The 17,339-nt window shown below is 38.9% G+C and overlaps 1 protein-coding gene across 1 annotated transcript; it reads left to right on the top strand.

Annotated features, from left to right (window-relative positions):
- Window positions 1-12,605: 12,605 nt before the first annotated feature.
- On the top strand, window positions 12,606-17,029 carry LOC104216423 (cytokinin riboside 5'-monophosphate phosphoribohydrolase LOG1-like). Its single transcript, XM_009766486.2, has 6 exons — window positions 12,606-12,818; window positions 13,474-13,571; window positions 13,927-13,957; window positions 15,622-15,721; window positions 16,294-16,508; window positions 16,599-17,029. The coding sequence occupies exons 1-6, from the start codon at window positions 12,699-12,701 to the stop codon at window positions 16,692-16,694; spliced, it is 660 nt and encodes a 219-aa protein (XP_009764788.1). The 5' UTR covers window positions 12,606-12,698; the 3' UTR covers window positions 16,695-17,029.
- The last annotated feature ends 310 nt before the right edge of the window (window positions 17,030-17,339 follow it).

Raw genomic sequence — 17,339 nt, 5'->3', positions numbered from 1 at the left:
TAAGAGGGAAGTCTCTTTTCTTGGATCGGGCCGTACGTCCTCGGCATAATACGTGCGTAATGATACTGGAAGCCCCTTTATATTTGATATTGTTTCATTGGCTTGAGAGCTTACATGGTTAAATGATGAAAATGCTTTGGTTCTTACTAACGGTGAAAGAATTTATTTATTTATTTCTTGCTCTGAGTTCTATTGCCACTTATATATATCATGTTTAGTTATAATTCATCTTATTATATTGTTGGCCCATAGTAAGTGTCGAAGTCGACCCCTTGTCACTACTTCTTTGAGATTAGACTGGATACTTACTGGGTACATGTTGTTTATGTACTCACGCTACATTTCTGCGCTTAATGTGCAGGATCTGAGGCAGATGCATCTGGATATCAGTCTAGCACGCACACTTGATTACCACTGCGAGGCTTTATGGTGAGCTGCCTTCTGAGCCCGTTCTGCAGTAGCAGGAGACTTTCTTTTGATTGTATTTTTCTGTCTATTTCACTTCGGATAGTAGACTAGTATTCTTTTGTATGTTCTACTAGATGCTCATATACTTGTGACACCAGGACTTGGCACACATTAGTAGTCTTGTGGTTTATGTTTTTTTCTATGATTATGATTGCACACAGTTTCTTTCGCATTATTTATTCAAGATCTATTATTTCTTAAATCTTTTTAATTTAGTGAAAGTTTAATTACTTGGAAAAATGTATTAAAAAGAGGAAAACACATGGCTAGTTCACAGTTGGCTTGCCTAGCGGCGGCGTTAGGCGCCATCACGGCCTATTATAGAATTAGGTCGTGGCAACAAGGTATCAGAGCACTAGGTTCATGTAGGTCTCACAAGTTATGAGCAGGCCTAATAAAGTCTTGTGGATCGGTGCCGAGACGTCCGTGCTTATCTTGGAGAGGCTATAGGGTGTTAGAAAACTACTCTTTATTCATCTTCTCTTATGAAGTTGATGGTGTACTAAGCTTCTTCTCTTATGCAGAAGGTTATATGCCGTATATTACGGTTCATGGATATTATGACCCAGGCTGGTTTATTTCTAGAAGACCCAGCCACATATCAGGCGGGAGTGGGAGCACAGACCCCTACTGCTCAGGCTCTTAGGCATGCAGATGTTGTATATTAGACCCCGGATGCACTACCCGTGGCGGGGCCCAGCCAGTAGCAACAGCCGTACCTGAGTCTAAACCAGCTGCGACCGGCGAGCCGTAGAAGCTACTGGATAGATGGACCAAACTTCACCCTCCTGTCTTCGGGGTGAGCAACATGAGGATCCCCAGAACTTCATTGATAGGGGCAGGGACAGACTGCACAACATGAGTATATTAGAGTCTCACGGGGTGGATTTCACTACCTTTTAGCTGGAGGGTAGGGCCCGTAGATGGTGGAAGTCTTATCTTCTTGGCAGACCATAAAGTTCTCCTACCATAAATTGGTACCAGTTTACACGCCTTTTCTTGGATAGGTATATCCCACCGTCATAGAGGGAAGAGTTTCGGTGTCAGTTATAGTGGCTCCAGTAGGGTTAGATGTTAGTGACCGATTATGAGGCGAGATTCTCTGAGTTGTCTTGCCATGCACTTATGATACTTCCTACTAATGCAGAGAGAGTGCGGAGTTTTTTTGCAGGGTTTCACTCTAGTATTCAGTATAGTATGGCCCGGGAGGTTGAGAAGGGGACTTCTTATCAGCTAGTAGTAGAGATTGCTTGGAGGATTGAGCGTTGCCGTCAGAGGGGTAGAGAGCAGATACAGCGGGACAAAAGGTTCCATTTTTTCCAGAGTTTAGAGGTGCCTCGGCAAGGGGCAGAGGTTAGGTTGGGAGGGGTCAGCCTAGCAGACCCACATATCTAGCACCACCGCCTCCTCAGAGTGCTCTAGAATGACCCTATTTCAGTGTCATGCCAGAGAGTTTTTACCGCCCACCAGCTATTCAGAGTCCTTCCAGTGGGTATTCAGGACATCCGGGTCATACTTTAGGGCAGAAATCTATGGTACCGAGAGGTTGTTATGAGTGTAAGGATCAGGGTCATATGAAGAGGTTTTGTCCTTGACTTCGGGGCAAGACAATACAGCAGGGCCATCGGCCGATGATTACAGCACTAGCCATCTGACAGCCCAGAGGCGGAGGCAGGTGGGTAGGGGTCGTCCTAGAGGTGGAGGCCAGGCAGGGGGAGGTCATCCAACTATTGTTCAATCAGGCGGAGGCAAGCCAGTCAGCGCTCTAGCTAGGTTCTATGCTTTTCCGGCCAGACCAGATGTAGTGGCCTCAAATGTCATGATCACAGGTATTATTTCTATTTGTGGTAGGGATGCTTCGGTATTATTTGATCCAGGGTCTACCTATTCATATGTGTCATCTCTGTTTGCTCATTTCCTAGATATTCCTTTTGAGTCCTTGGGTACTCCTATTTGTGTGTCCATTCATGTGGGCGACTCGATTGTTGTGGATCAGATCTATCGGTCCTGTGTGGTTACAAGACTAGAGCGGATCTTCTGTTGCTTGATATGACCGATTTTGAGGTCATCCTAGGCATAGACTGGCCATCCCTATATCATGCTATCCTTGATTTCCATGCCAAGATTATTACCTTAGTGATGCTGGAGTTGCCTAGATTGGAGTAGAAGGGTTCATTTGTTAGTACATCTAGTCGGGTTATCTCTTTTCTGAAGGCTAGCTATATGGTCGAGAAGGGTTGTTTGACTTATCTAGCTTATGTTCGGGATATTATCGTAGAGACTCTGGCGATTGATTTAGTGCCAGTAGTCCGGGAGTTCTCATATGTGTTTCCTTCTGACCTTCCAGGCATGCCACTAAATCATAATATCGATTTGTGTATTGACTTGGATCCAGGTACCCAGCCTATATCTATCCCACTATATTGTATGGCTCCGAAAGAGTTGAAGGAGCAACTTGAGGAGTTGCTAGTAATGGGGTTCGTCATACCAAGTTTATCACCTTGGGGTGCACCAGTGTTATTTGTGAAGAAGAAAGATAGGACTATGCAGATATGCATTGATTACTGCCAATTGAACAAAGTTATCATTAAGAACAAGTACCCGTTGCAATGTATTGATGATTTGTTTGACCAGTTGCAGGTGATAGGGTGTTCTCTAAGATCGACTTCAGATCAGGGTACCATCAGTAGAAGATTCAAGACTTGGATGTTCCGAAGACTACTTTCCATACAGGATATAGCCATTATGAGTTTTTAGTGATGTCCTTCGGCTTGACTAATGCTCCAGCGGCGTTTATGAATTTGAGGAACATAGTGTTCAGGCCTTATATTGATTCGTTTGTCATTGTCTTCATTGATGACATTTTGATCTACTCACGTAGCATGGAGGAGCACAAGCAACATTTGAGAGTGGTGCTTCAGACTTTGCAGGAACAAAAGTTATATGCTAAGTTCTCCAAGTGTGAGTTTTGGCAAGATTCTGTAGCATTCTTGGGGCATGTTGTATCAGACGAGGGTATTAAGGTGGATTCCAAGAAGATTGAGGCAGTTTAGAGTTGGCCTCGTCCCACTTCAGCGACCGAGATCAGGAGCTTCTTGGGGTTAACAGGTTATTATCGTCGGTTTGTGGAGGACTTCTCATCTATTGCAACACCTTTGACTAGATTAACCCAAAAGGGTGCTCTATTCCGTTGGTCCGATGATTGCAAGGCAAGCTTTCAGAAGCTCTAAACAGCTTTGACTAGAGCACCAGTTCTAGTGTTACCTTCCGGTTCGGGGATGTATAGTGTGTATTGTGATTCTTCATGCGTCGATTTGGGATGTGTATTTATGCAGGAGGGGCGAGTTATTGCATATGCTTCACGTCAACTAAGATCCATGAGAAGAATTACCCTATGCACGATCTAGAGTTAGCCGAGATTGCTCATGCTCTTAAGATCTAGAAGCATTATCTTTATAGGGTGTCCTGTGAGGTTTACACTGATCATCGCAGCTTGCAGCATCTGTTCAAGCAAAAGGATCTCAATTTGAGGTAGGGTAGATGGCTTGAGTTACTGAAGGATTATGATATCACCATTCTTTATCATCCGGGTAAGGCAAATGTAGTCAAGGATGCCTTAAGCAGAAAGGCAGAGAGTATGGGTAGCTTGACATTCATTTCAGCAGAGGAGAGGACACTAGCTTTAGAAATTCAGTCCTTGGCTAACAGACTTGTGAGGTTGGATATTTCAGAGCTCAGTCGAGTTCTTGCATGCATCATTGCCCAGTCTTCACTATTAGAGCAGATCAAGGCCGAAAGTTTGATGAACCACACTTGATGGTTCTCAGAGAGATGACACTACAAGGTGGTGCCAAGGAGGTTTCTATCAGCGAAGATGGTGTTCTGTGACTCCAAGATTGTCTATGTATTCCTAACGTCGATGGCTTGAGGGAGAGGATTCTAGAGGAAATGCACAGTTCTTGATATTCTGTTCATCCAAGTTCTACGAAGATGTATCGCGACCTGAGGTAGCATTATTGGTGGCGGCGGATGAAGAAAGACATATTTGATTATGTAGCTAGATGCCTAAACTGTAGCAGGTTAATTATGAGCACTAGAGGCTAGGTGGCCTACTCCAGCAGATGACTATACCTGAGCGGAAGTAGGAGCGCATTACTATGGACTTCATAGTCAGGTTGCCAAGGACCTTGTGGAAGTTTGATGCAGTTTGGGTAATTATCGATAGATTGACCAAGTCGACACACTTTATTCCGATTGTAACTATGTATACTTCAGAAAGGTTGGCTCAGATTTACATTCAGGAGATAGTTCGGTTGCATGGTGTGCCTATTTCTATCACATCAAATAGAGGCCCTCAGTTTACTTTGCATTTCTGGAGTGCAGTATAGAGTGAGTTGGGGACCCGTGTAGATTTCAGCACAACATTTCATCCACAGATAGACGGGTAATCGGAGTGGATAGTTCAGATCTTGGTGGACATGCTCAGAGCATGTGTGATTGACTTTGGAGGGCAGTGGGATCGATTCTTGCCTTTGGCCAAGTTTGCTTACAACAATAGTTATCAGTCCAGCATAGAGATAGCTCCATTTGAGGCTTTATATGGTCGGCAGTTTCGTTCTCCCATCTGTTGGTTTTAGCCCGGCGAGGCTAAATTATACGGTACTGATCTGGTGAAGGATGACTTGGAAAAGGTAAATTTAATTTAGGAGCAACTCTGTATAGCACAATCTAGATGAAAGAGTATGTGGATCAGAAGGCGCGTGATGTATCATTTATGGTGGGCGATATAGGCCCATTTAAGGTGTTGGTAGGTTTCTTATGAGCTTGCTTTACCTTCCAGCCTATCAGGAGTTCATCCGATTTTCCATGTATCTATGCTCCGGATGTATCATTTTGACTTGTCGCATGTGTTAGACTACAACACGATTCAGTTAGATGAGACCCTGGGTTTTGAGGAGGAGCCAGTTGCCGCTATTGATAGGCAGGTTTTCCAGTTGAGATCCAAGAGGATTTCCGTTGTAAAGTTCCAATGGAGGGGCCAACCAGTCGAGGAGGTGACCTGGAAGTCCGAGGAGGACATGCGGAGCAGATATCCACACTTATTCAGCACTTCAGGTATGATTCTAAACCCGTTCAAGGACGAACATTTGTTTATGAGGTGGAGAATGTAGCGACCCAACCGGTCGTTTTGATTTCTAGAACCCCGTTCCCCTAAATAAGACTTCTCGTAGGTTCTTTTGCTGTTTTATGACTTCTGGGATGGTTAGTTTAGGATTTGGAAGGGTTCGGGTTGAAATTGGAACACTTGGTTCTTTAAGGTTGGCTAAAAAGGCTAAGTTTGACTTCGGTTAACATTTTGAGCAAACGGCCTCGAAATTAGAATTTGATGGTTTCAATAGGTTCGTATGTTGATTGTACTTGGGAGTATGTTTGGATCGGATTTTGGATGACCTGGAAACGTTTTGGTGCCTAATAGTGAAAGTTGGTTCTTTGAAGAGTTTTGAAGTTCTTTAAACATGGTTTGGAGTAGGTTTTGGTAATATCGAGGCCCAAATGGAATTCCGAGACTGGGAATAGTTCCATAATATTATTTAAGACTTTCACGCAAAATTTTGTATCATCTCGAGTAGTCTAAGTATAATTCGGCGCGTTCGAAGCGATTTGAAAAATTGAAGTTCATATCTTGATTCAATTTGGTTTTTGGGTGTGATTCTTGGTTTTGTTGTTGTTTTATGCATTTCTAGAGTTCAAGAAAGTCCTATTATGTTTATAGACTTGTTGGAGTAGTTGGACGGGGTCCCGAGAGGCTCAGATATGTTTCAGACCGCCCGGAGCTAAGTTGAAAAGCACCAGATTTTCTGCTCTGGTTTCCTTCTACGCAAACACAGATAGACCCTTGCGTTCGCGAGAAGGATTTGGGGACTGGGGGTTTTTTCCCTTCGCGTTCGCATATGTAGGGTCGCATTTTCGGAGACCTGAACCCTTTGTCATTCCCGTTCGCGTTGGGTAGGTCGTGTTCGCGTAGAAGCCTGGGCCTGGGCAACCCAGTTGCCTTACGCGTCCCTGTGTTGGGCCTCGCGTTCGCATGGGTCTTCTCCCGATCGCGTAGTGCCTTTTTCCTGGGCTCCTCAGTTTAGCCATTGCGATCGCGATAGCTTGGCCGCGATCGCGTATAAGGACCCCTAGGCAGAATCATCTTTTATAAACGGGACTTAGGCTATTTTGGCTCATCTTCTAACCTTGTAAGAGGGAATTAACCCTATAGGTGAACTAAATTAATATGTGCTTCTATTTGTGAGGGCTACGTTTGTACGAGGTGACGAGAGTCCGTGCGTAGCTACTATTCATGCTTATGTCCGGGTAGCTTTAGGTTCACACCATGTTTGTTGACACCGTTATTTGATTATGCTTATTAATTGCCTTGAATAGAGCTGAGATTGAGGATTTCAAGATTTTAAAAGCTCTATTGAATTTCTTATTTTGGAAAGAATTGAGGGATATTATGATAACTTGAAAAATCTATATTCAAGCGCGTCGCAATTATATTCCGCGAGCGGGGTAAATTTACACTACTCCCATGGGAGTGGGTCTTTCGCTTCGGCAGGTTAATAAATGCATCTGTGGTTTGTGTCGTTCGACCCTCGACAGTGCACACAGTATATGAATATATATATATGGATCGGGTCGTACGCCCTCGGCATAATTCGTGCGTAATGATACTGGAAACCCCTTTATATTTGATATTGTTTCATTGGCTGGAGAGCTTACATGGTTAAATGATGAAAATGATTTGGTTCTTACTAACGGTGTAATAATTTATTTATTTATTTCTTTCTTTGAGTTCTATTGTCACTTATATATATCATGTTTAATTAGAATTTCATCTTATTATATTGTTGGACCATAGTAAGTGTTGAAGTCGACCCCTCATCACTACTTCTTTGAGTTTAGACTGGATACTTACTGGGTACATATTGTTTATGTACTCACGATACATTTCTGTACTTAATGTGCAGGATCTGAGGCAGGTGCTTCTGGATATCAATCCGGCGTGCACACTTGATTACCACTGCAAGGTTTCATGGTGAGCTGCCTTCTGAGCCCATTCTGCAGCAGCTGGAGTCTTTCTTTTGATTGTATTTTTCTGTCTATTTCACTTCAACAATAGACTAGTATTCTTTTGTATATTCTACTAGATGCTCATACACTTGTGACACCAGGTCTTGGTACACACTAGTAAACTTATGATTTTGGTTTTATTCTATGATTATGATTGCATATAGTTACTTTCGTGTTATTTATTCTAGATCTATTATTTATTAAATCCTTTTAATTTAGTGAAAGTTTATTTACTTGGAAAAATTTATTAAAAAGAGGAAAGCACGTGGCTAGTTCACAGTTGGCTTGCCTAGCGGCGGCGTTAGGTGCCATCACGGCCTATTATAGAATTGGGTCGTGACAAACCAGGGTTTATAAAATCAATTATCCAACCATAACAACTTGAAACAAATATTATAATTACTCTCACCGACTCATAAGAAATGAGTTTGAAGCATTAGGATTACCTTCTTGAAACTTTTCCTCAAAAACCCAATGTTTGGGAAATTTGGTGTCCTTGAACAACTTGAAAGATTTTTAGGGATTTCAAAGATTGAATGATGTTAATACTAGTGTTAATAAGATGTTATTAACTTACAATATCCATAAAAACTTACCTTGTATTCTTAAGTAGTACTCCCCAAGGTTGAATCCACCATGAAAGAACCAATCCCTAGCTCAAAATAATCCCCAAAAATGGTTGCTGCCCGTGACTGCCTTATATAAGCACAGGTGTTTCATCCAGTTGTACCTTGCGCTATGCAGATTGTACCTCGTATCCCAAGTTTTTTCCCCACTGGGCACCCTTTACTAAAACCTCCATAACTCCATGTAGAGATGTCTAAATAGTGAACGGTTAGAACCATTGGAAACTAGACTCAAATATCTTTAATGTAATAGGTAGCTCATAATACAACTCTATATATATTGGGAGGTATGCTTATCTAAAATTAGGCCTTGTGCGTACTCATTTGATACTTTAGTCCGTCGTATGGTTTCGAACTTAACTTGGACTTAGGGCTCTCCTTAGACCTCACATCACTTATAATATACCTCGTATACTTATTATCATATCCAATTGATATTCATCATATTAATAATCCTCATCTGCACACAAAATAATGTAATTAGAACACATCAACTTTCTTAATAGTGCTTAAGTACTTCGGAATTTTCCGGGGTGCTACACATATGCTGCCAAAAAACCTACTTCATTGCTTCAATAAATCCTTTACCCAGGATTTTTCCTTTGTTGGAACACTTTTCTCTTATCTTATCCTATTTCCCTTTTCAGCTCGTTCTTTTCTCCACTCAATTTCTCACGTTGGACAGTCCTTGACAATGTGGTCTAGCTTACTGCACCAATCATAATTAGCTTTGTTGATCTGCTTAGGCTTACCGTTGGTCTCTCTCTAAGATGCATTTTTGGAGTTCTTCATGAACTTCTTGAATTTATCAAATATTGCTATATATATATATATATATATATATATATATATATATATATATAGCAATGTTTGGAGTTCTTCCTCAGACGCTTTAAGGACCAAGGCCTTATCCCTCTTTGGTTCTTCCTTACACAATTCTATCTTTCCCATTTCATCGATCTTTAAGTTTTCAACCAACTCATCAAGTGAAATTATGCCCAACTCATTGGCTTCCTAATTGTAGTGACTTTTGATTCCCATGAAGCTGGAAGGATCCTTAAAACTTTGCTAACCAACTCTTCTGAGGTAAACACCTTTCCAGGTGACTTCAGTTTATTAGTCATTATAGTAAACCTAGACATCATCTCCTGGATGGGCTCAGACTGGTTCATGGAGAAGAGCTCATAAGTAGTTCTATTCTTAATCTCTTTACTTGTTTTGTTCTTTCACGAGTGGTTTGGAGTTCATCCCAGATCTCCTTTGCATTAGAGCAAGCAGATATTTTGTTGTACTCATCAGGACCAAGTCCATAGATAAAGATGTTCTTAGCCTTTGAGTTCTTCTTAATCATTCTGAAATCTGCTGCCACAAATTCAGAGGGGTATTTAGAAACTGTTTCATTTTGCGCATTTATTTAGTAGGAGTTAATGGACCTTGGTTCACTATGGTTCATAGTTTATAGTCTTCAGTTGTCACGAAATATTTCATTCTTGCTTTCCACAAACTATAATATTTTCCATTGAACATGGGTGATCTAGCAGTTGATTGTCCTTCATTAATTTTGGGTGGAATACTCATTTTGCTTCCAAGATCTCTCTAGGTATTAGCCGTGTGTGTGAGAGAACCTGCTCTGATACCAATTGTTAGTGTGAGTACCCTTATGACTTACTAAAGAACTTGGTTCTTTACCATATTCCTTAAACGTGAAGTAAAATAAGAAGTAAAGTAAACACAATAATTTTATGTGAAAAATCACCCGGTTCAAAAGATACAAAAACCACGACATACTACGTAAGATTTTCAACTTCAACTCCACTAGAACAATAAGCCAAAATGTATCGATTACAAGACTGTAATTTAATACTCTCCAGTACTCCTACTACGACTATTTGATTTACAAGTTACTCTAACCTGTAAAGCAAACGCTCATTCCAACTCATTCATTATTTGTGACACTTTGATTACAACTCGATTTCCTAAAATACATTCACTAGACTGACTCAAGAAGAACAAAACACTGGTACTCGATAGAATATGTAAAATGTAGTTCTTCAATTAATGTGTGAAAGGACGTCCTCATCAGTCCAGATGGATAGTATGTAAATGTCTGGACTTCAAGATCCTCTAGGAGTCTTATACATAGTCAGCTTCTCGTTTGATATGACTCCTACTGTTTCAAGGACTTCACAAGTCTTGAGACTCTTGTCTCTCACTTATTTATTCATATCTTCTTGATCAACAACTCTTATCATGTGTAGCAGCCTTCTTCCACCAAATTCGGACCCGGATAACTTTGAGATAAAGTTCTTGTCTTGCAAAGACGTATAATCATCAACTATGAGGAGCCGGTCCTTCGCCTTAATGAGCTAGTTCTTGGAGCAATTAAGCAGCTACGTTGATGACCTGGCTTTTCGAACATTACATCTGAACAACTTTGTTAATTATCAAAATCACAATACTCAACACTTTTCAATCTTTTCAGCTACCATATTTCTCAATTTTCTTCAACGACGAAAACAAAGGAAAAAACTAGGAAACGCTGAAATATTTTTTTTTTTTTTTTAACAAAGGTATAATTTATTTATTATCACTTTATTGACTAGGAAAGGCTCTTTGGCATGTAGGTTTTATTGATCCTCTCCTAGTTGGAAGTCAAAGGTTATAGTTTATTATAATTTCATCTTTTTGTATTTTATATATATATATATATATATATATATTAAAATGTTTTAAAGAAGGGGTAATATAGCAATAGGTACATCCTCCCTTGACAACAAGCTTTTCTTACATTGCACTTGAAAGTTGAAACACATGTTTTTTTTTTCTATTTTATTTATTTTTTTTTTCCACTAGGGATGATTCTTAGTGCTCAAATATGTCATTTGACTAGTGCGTCAGACGCTATCCATTTACAGATCAATTATATCTTCTTTTCGGTACTTATTTAACTTATCGAAATTGTTACTTTTGTTGCAAATGATTTTTTAAGACGATAGAATATATGGACTTAATGTAAAATCAAGACAAAAATTGTAACACTCTGATTAAAAACAAAGATATTTAGAAAACACAAAAAAAGTTTGAAATTTCAGAGAAGCATCCAATATTGATGCGTTATGTGCTTAATTGATTAGGTTGATGAATCAATTATGTCTGCTTTAGCCTCTAGGATTACTCTTCAACTTGTGAAACGCATGCAGTTCTGGCTCGCCTCGTGTTATTTACACTAACTTGATTTTTTTTTTTTTTTTTTTTGGAATGGACTCTCCACTAAATGATCTCTTTCAAGAAATATACATGATGTTTTAAAGACTCATATATGTGTTTTTCAGCCTAAAATAATATAGAACAGCACCCCACTGCCAAAGGCTACCCATCACTTGTTGGCACTATTTCCTCCTCTTCTTTGACACCTTTTTTGCTGTTCCTTATTTTTATTTTTAATGTAACCATTACGTATTGGAATCTGGTGGAAGCAGCCATTAGTACTTATGTTAGTATATGTTGTCAACATCACACGAGACTCTTAGTATATGTCGTCAATGTGGGATGACTTAGGCACTAAGCTGCCCTTCATTAGGTAGTGAAATCAACCTATTCGACTAACTTTGAATTCACATTATGTAAATCTACTAATAAGTGAAGCACTCCATTTGGAAAAGTCCTTGTTTTATAGCTCAAATTCTATATTTCTAGTCAAAGGGCATCTAGATGTAGTAAGCTTTTGTTATGTGCCGGGTTTGGAAAAGAATTGGACCACATGGGACAAAAAAAGATATTTCAACCATCTCAACTTAATCCTGCTCATTTCTCATGCAGATAATAGTTCTACAACCGTCCCCTCTCCCAATTGAAGTCCTGTAGACCTGCTTGACTTAAAGTCTGAAGAACCCCACATGGAGTTGGAACTGAAGATCACAAGTAGTATGAAACGTGAACTTATAGCTAACAATACTGGAAATGTTAAGTTCAAACTTATAGCGCAGATGAGGTGTTTGTTTCTTTGCACAAGAGAGGGAATAGAAGATCACAGAAAAGATCCATCTTTTTGGCAGGTAAGGGGCAATTGAGTAATGGATTTATTAAGGGTAGAGAGGAATAGATACTTGAGAGCAATGTGAGTGGATGTAGATTTAAGCGTGTATAGCTTCGTTTTGCCAACACTCAATATGGAATGCAAAATTTGTAGGCACACGTGACAATTTAGTAAGAAAATTGCAAGAATACTAAGTACTAGTACTACTTGTCAAAGTTGAAGTAGGGTATGGGAAGGTATTGTCTGAATGAATGGATATTTGCATACTACCCCCCAATGGGCCCTAACCTATCCCCCCCCCCCAAAGTGTGTGGGGTGTAATGTTGGAGGTTTACTACAAAAAGGCCACTATCACTAACACTCAATATATACACAAGCAAGCCAAGTAGTTAAGCATTAAGCAACCACAATCACAAATAGAAAATTAAGGAAGGAAGTTAGAGAAGAAAATGGAGATGGAGAAGGAAATGATGCAGTCAAAGTTTAAGAAGATTTGTGTGTTTTGTGGGAGTAGTCCTGGCAAGAAGAGTAGCTATAAGGATGCTGCAGTTGAGCTTGGGAAAGAATTGGTGAGAAAAATGCTCTGTTTTTTTTCCTATGTTTCCTACTCTGCACCTAATTCTAGTTGTTGTTACTCCCTCTGTCCTAATCTTTCTTTGATTCTTAAATTTAGCTAGGAGGACATACCACAATCACCCCCCCCCCCCCCACACACACACACCACATAATGATGCATGTAAATTTAGCTTAAGGGGATAATTTCTTGCATGACTAAATGGGAACCTTGAGTCTTGATTCACTTTCTTATGAATTCATTTCTGAAGGCTCTGTACTTGAAAAGAGCATTCTTGGAAAAATTTCTTTGATGTTACGCAAGTAGTGGTCATTAAGTAAAAAAAATACCCCTGTGCACTAAGCTCTTGCTATGTGCGGGGTCGGAGGAAGGGCTGGACCACAAGGGTCTATAGTACGCAGTCTTACTCTGCATTTCTACAAGAGGCTGTTTCCACATCTCAAAACTGTGACCTTCTGGTCACATGACAACAACTTTACTAGTTATGCCAAAGCACCCTTCATTGGTCATTAAGTAATATTTAGGAATTGAAGGGCCAGTTTTATATATACTACTCACCCCCACCTCAACTTTCCAGGTTAAAACTGTAAAGGACTATGTATGATGTCCACTTCAGCTTTCTGACATTATTAATTTTGCTTGTATACAAGGTATCTAGAAACATAGACCTAGTTTATGGAGGAGGAAGCATTGGTTTGATGGGTTTGGTCTCTCAAGCTGTTTACAACGGTGGTCGTCATGTCCTTGGGTGAGTTATGCCTTTGCAAGTGCTAAACTTTGTACACATTTTTACACTATTAGATCATCTACGTACAAACAACTATTCATAAAAAGAGTGAGATTCGTAATCTTAAAAAAAAAGTCATTATCTATTGTAACAGTTAAAATACACTGCTCGTATGAAATCTTTACATATTAGTGTATATAAGTTAAATCTTTTGACTTATATATTTCCTTTTTCACCTAAACATGAAAGCACAAATGTGAACCACTTGCTTTTAGTTTTGACATTGATTGGACTAATCACCTCTGTTAACTATAGTTAGTTTTTATCACACCTTTGGGTCCCTGACTATCTTTTTTTATCATATTCTTGTCTACAGAGTAATTCCAAGGACTCTCATGCCTAGAGAGGTATGTTTTTGTTTTTATTTTGGTCATATTATAGCATTTTGTAAGTTTTTTTCTTAACTTCTGCTTGCATAAGAGAGGAGGGAAAGGAGAAACAAAGATATTTAGTATATTTGGTTCTTATTCTTTTGAATTGTAGTTGTGTTTCAATCGTGTGGTAGGCTATTACTTGAATTTCTACCTCACCTTTATTATCTTTGGACATGGTTTTTGCACTTGTCGGCATGGGCATATCCCTAAAGTGCAAGATGGGATTTTTGTTAGTATTTAGTTTGCTAGTTTGTGGTTTATTTTGCTTGCCATTTTTCTCTTTAAAAAATCCATCCCTTTCTTTGTCCCCTTTCCTTTCCTTTTCCTTTCTTCTGGTCCCCCTCATTGTAAGAAGATAGGGTCCTCTTGCTACTTTAGACATCAAATCAAAATGAAAAGAAAAAAGGAGCTAAAATTAAATCAGTGGTACTATGTTCTTGTACATGTATTTCTACATCATAAAAAACGGTCCGGGTCACAAAGCATCTCGCGTTCACGCAGGATCTGGGGAAGGGCCGCATCCTAAGGGGTGTAATGTAAGCAGCCTACCCTGATGCAAGTATCCATGGCTGATTCCACGCTTGAACCTGTTACCTCTAGGTAACATAAAGACAACTTAACCGTGGCTCCAAGGCTTCCCTTCGTATTTCTACGTCGTAAAATACCAAATATGTTCAAAAATTCACAATTGCACGAAATTTCACAAGAATCAAAGAATAAGTACTCTATCAGTTAAAGGATTTAAGTGGTATACATTAACTGTGTAAAGATTTATTTTTTACACGAATAATGTAGTTTAACCTATTATAATTGCTCAATTACTATCGTTTTTAGGTTACCAATTAATGTGTATCATGTAAATTTACATGTAATTAATTGTTAGTACATAGAGCTCGAACTCATAGAAAAAAAAGTACAAGGCTTGTTCAGTCATTGAAATTTTACTACTATACAGCTTGACCACATGCAATGTTGAGTCCACTAATCCCCCACAATATTGGTGGATTTAGCATGTCATGGGTCCATTTTTAAGTTTTCCAATCAAATGAATATTCAAATTAAACAGTGAATCAAATATAGGGAGTGACATTTATTGCCTTTGCCCTCACATCAGTTCCCCAAGATGAAAGCAAGGGTTTAGAAGTTAGAAACCTCATCATCTCCTTTTTGTTCTCCTTCCTTTTGTCGTTTTGTTCCATTTTATATTCTTTCAATTTTGTCCTACTATTGTTACATTATGTTTAAATTTTGCTATGACAATGTGCTTGACCTTGAAGGGGTATCGGCGTAACTGGTAAAGTTACTCCTATGTATTAGGAGGTTGCGGGTGACCCCGTGAAAACAGTCTCTTGCAGAAATACAGTATAAAGCTGCGTATGCTAGACCCTTCTGATCCAGTCCTTTCTCGAATCCCGCGTATAACGGGAGCTTAGTACACAGGCTGCCTTTTTATGTGTTTGCCCCATCCCCTGTATCAAAGAAGAGACCCCTACCAATCCTTTATTGAGATATTCACTTTATGTGTGGAGAAGCTAAGTTTTTAGTGGTTTGGATTGACTTGGTGTGTGGGTATTTTTTGCATTGACTTGATTCTTTCTGTTATACAAAGACTAATAATAGTGGTGTACGGCATGCAGATAACTGGTGAAACAGTGGGAGAGGTGAAAGCAGTTGCAGATATGCACCAGAGGAAAGCAGAGATGGCCAAACATTCTGATGCTTTTATTGCTTTACCTGGTTTGTTCTCACTCTCCCTTCCAAGATTCTTGCCCATTTTTCACCCTTATCTTTTCTTTTTTTCTTTGACTTGCTATAATAAGTTAAATTATAGTGATAGCGTAAAAATTGACAACATCAGTGTATATGAGTTAGACCCATAAATACAAGCATTAACTGAATTGATGTTACTTTGAAGTCCTAAATTGGGTCCTTTGAAGTGTGGTACTCAGGGCCGGAGCTACCGTATGAGTTATGGGTTCGGATGAACTCAGTAGCTTTTGTTTAGACCTTGTATTTGTATTAAAAATCCATTAGATGTGTATAACTATTTAATCATGAACCCAAAAACTAAACCAGTTATGGGTTCGATGGTTAATTCAGGATCCATAAACTTTATATCTGGCTCTGTCTCTGGTGGTACTGTAGTTTTAACTGAATGCTTTTTCCAAAGAGAACTCGTGGTTCTTACCTTCAAATTGAAACAGTAAAAGTAGGTTGTCTTAGTGTTTCTTTGAAGGTTAGAAGTTGTACCATTGTGTGCTAATATTTTTACTTAGCCTAAATTGATGAAATATATTGCATTGATTAAGGTGGCTATGGAACTCTAGAAGAACTTCTTGAAGTTATAGCTTGGGCTCAACTTGGAATCCATGATAAACCAGTAGGACTATTGAATGTTGATGGTTACTACAATTCCCTTTTGACATTCATTGACAAAGCTGTGGAGGAAGGTTTCGTCTGTCCTAACGCGCGCCAAATTTTTGTATCTGCCCCTACTGCCAAGGAACTTATGAATAAACTCGAGGTAAATATTATGTTACGCTGACCAGCTTGTTTGGGACTGCCGCGTATTTGTTGTTTTCAACTCCTTATGGATATATATTTTTTTTTGCAGGAGTACTCTCCGAGCCAAGAAAACATTGCTTCAAAACTAAATTGGGAAAAGGAGGAACTAGAATATCCTCCCAAATGTCAGATACCATTAAGGTAGTCTATTTGGAAAATCAGCAGAAGCAAAGAAGATGGTATTAGGAAAATCAGCAATTTATAGTAACATGATTGCAGATATCCTTAAACTCTTCTCAGACCTTTCTGTCTATATGAAGGTTGTCATTTGTCAATTGACATTGATGAGATTCTCGTGTTAGTACATGCCTTAGGATTATGCTCGAATTCTTGAATTTGCGAGCAAACTATGTTCATAGAAGTCTACTTATTCCTTGTATTCTGGATAATTATAGTTTATTTCTTGTTAAATTGTAGTGCTACATGTAAACTTATCAAGACGATATGCAAAAGCAGCTATCAAACATGATCATTTTCTTATGAGTTTGTTCTAAACATAAATAATATTTACAGAATCAAGTCACTTAAATGTCAACTATGTGTTATTTAATAATGTAACTTGTCAACCTACACTTTTTACACTATCAATGATAAAAACTAAAATCCTTGTTTATTTGTTTCTTCCCTTCTTCATATCTTTAGTGCCCGTTTGGCAATAAGAAAATTTTCACTTTTTTGGCAATGTTTTTCACTTTTTTCGAAATCAGTATTTGGCCATAAATTTTTTAAATTTTACTTGAAATTGAATTTCGTAATTTTTTAAAAATTTAAAATTTCCAAATTTTTATTT

Source organism: Nicotiana sylvestris, chromosome 11 (assembly GCF_000393655.2).
Source record: "Nicotiana sylvestris chromosome 11, ASM39365v2, whole genome shotgun sequence".
Classification (NCBI taxonomy): Eukaryota; Viridiplantae; Streptophyta; class Magnoliopsida; order Solanales; family Solanaceae; genus Nicotiana; species Nicotiana sylvestris.
This window is presented reverse-complemented; position numbering and strand designations above follow the sequence as displayed.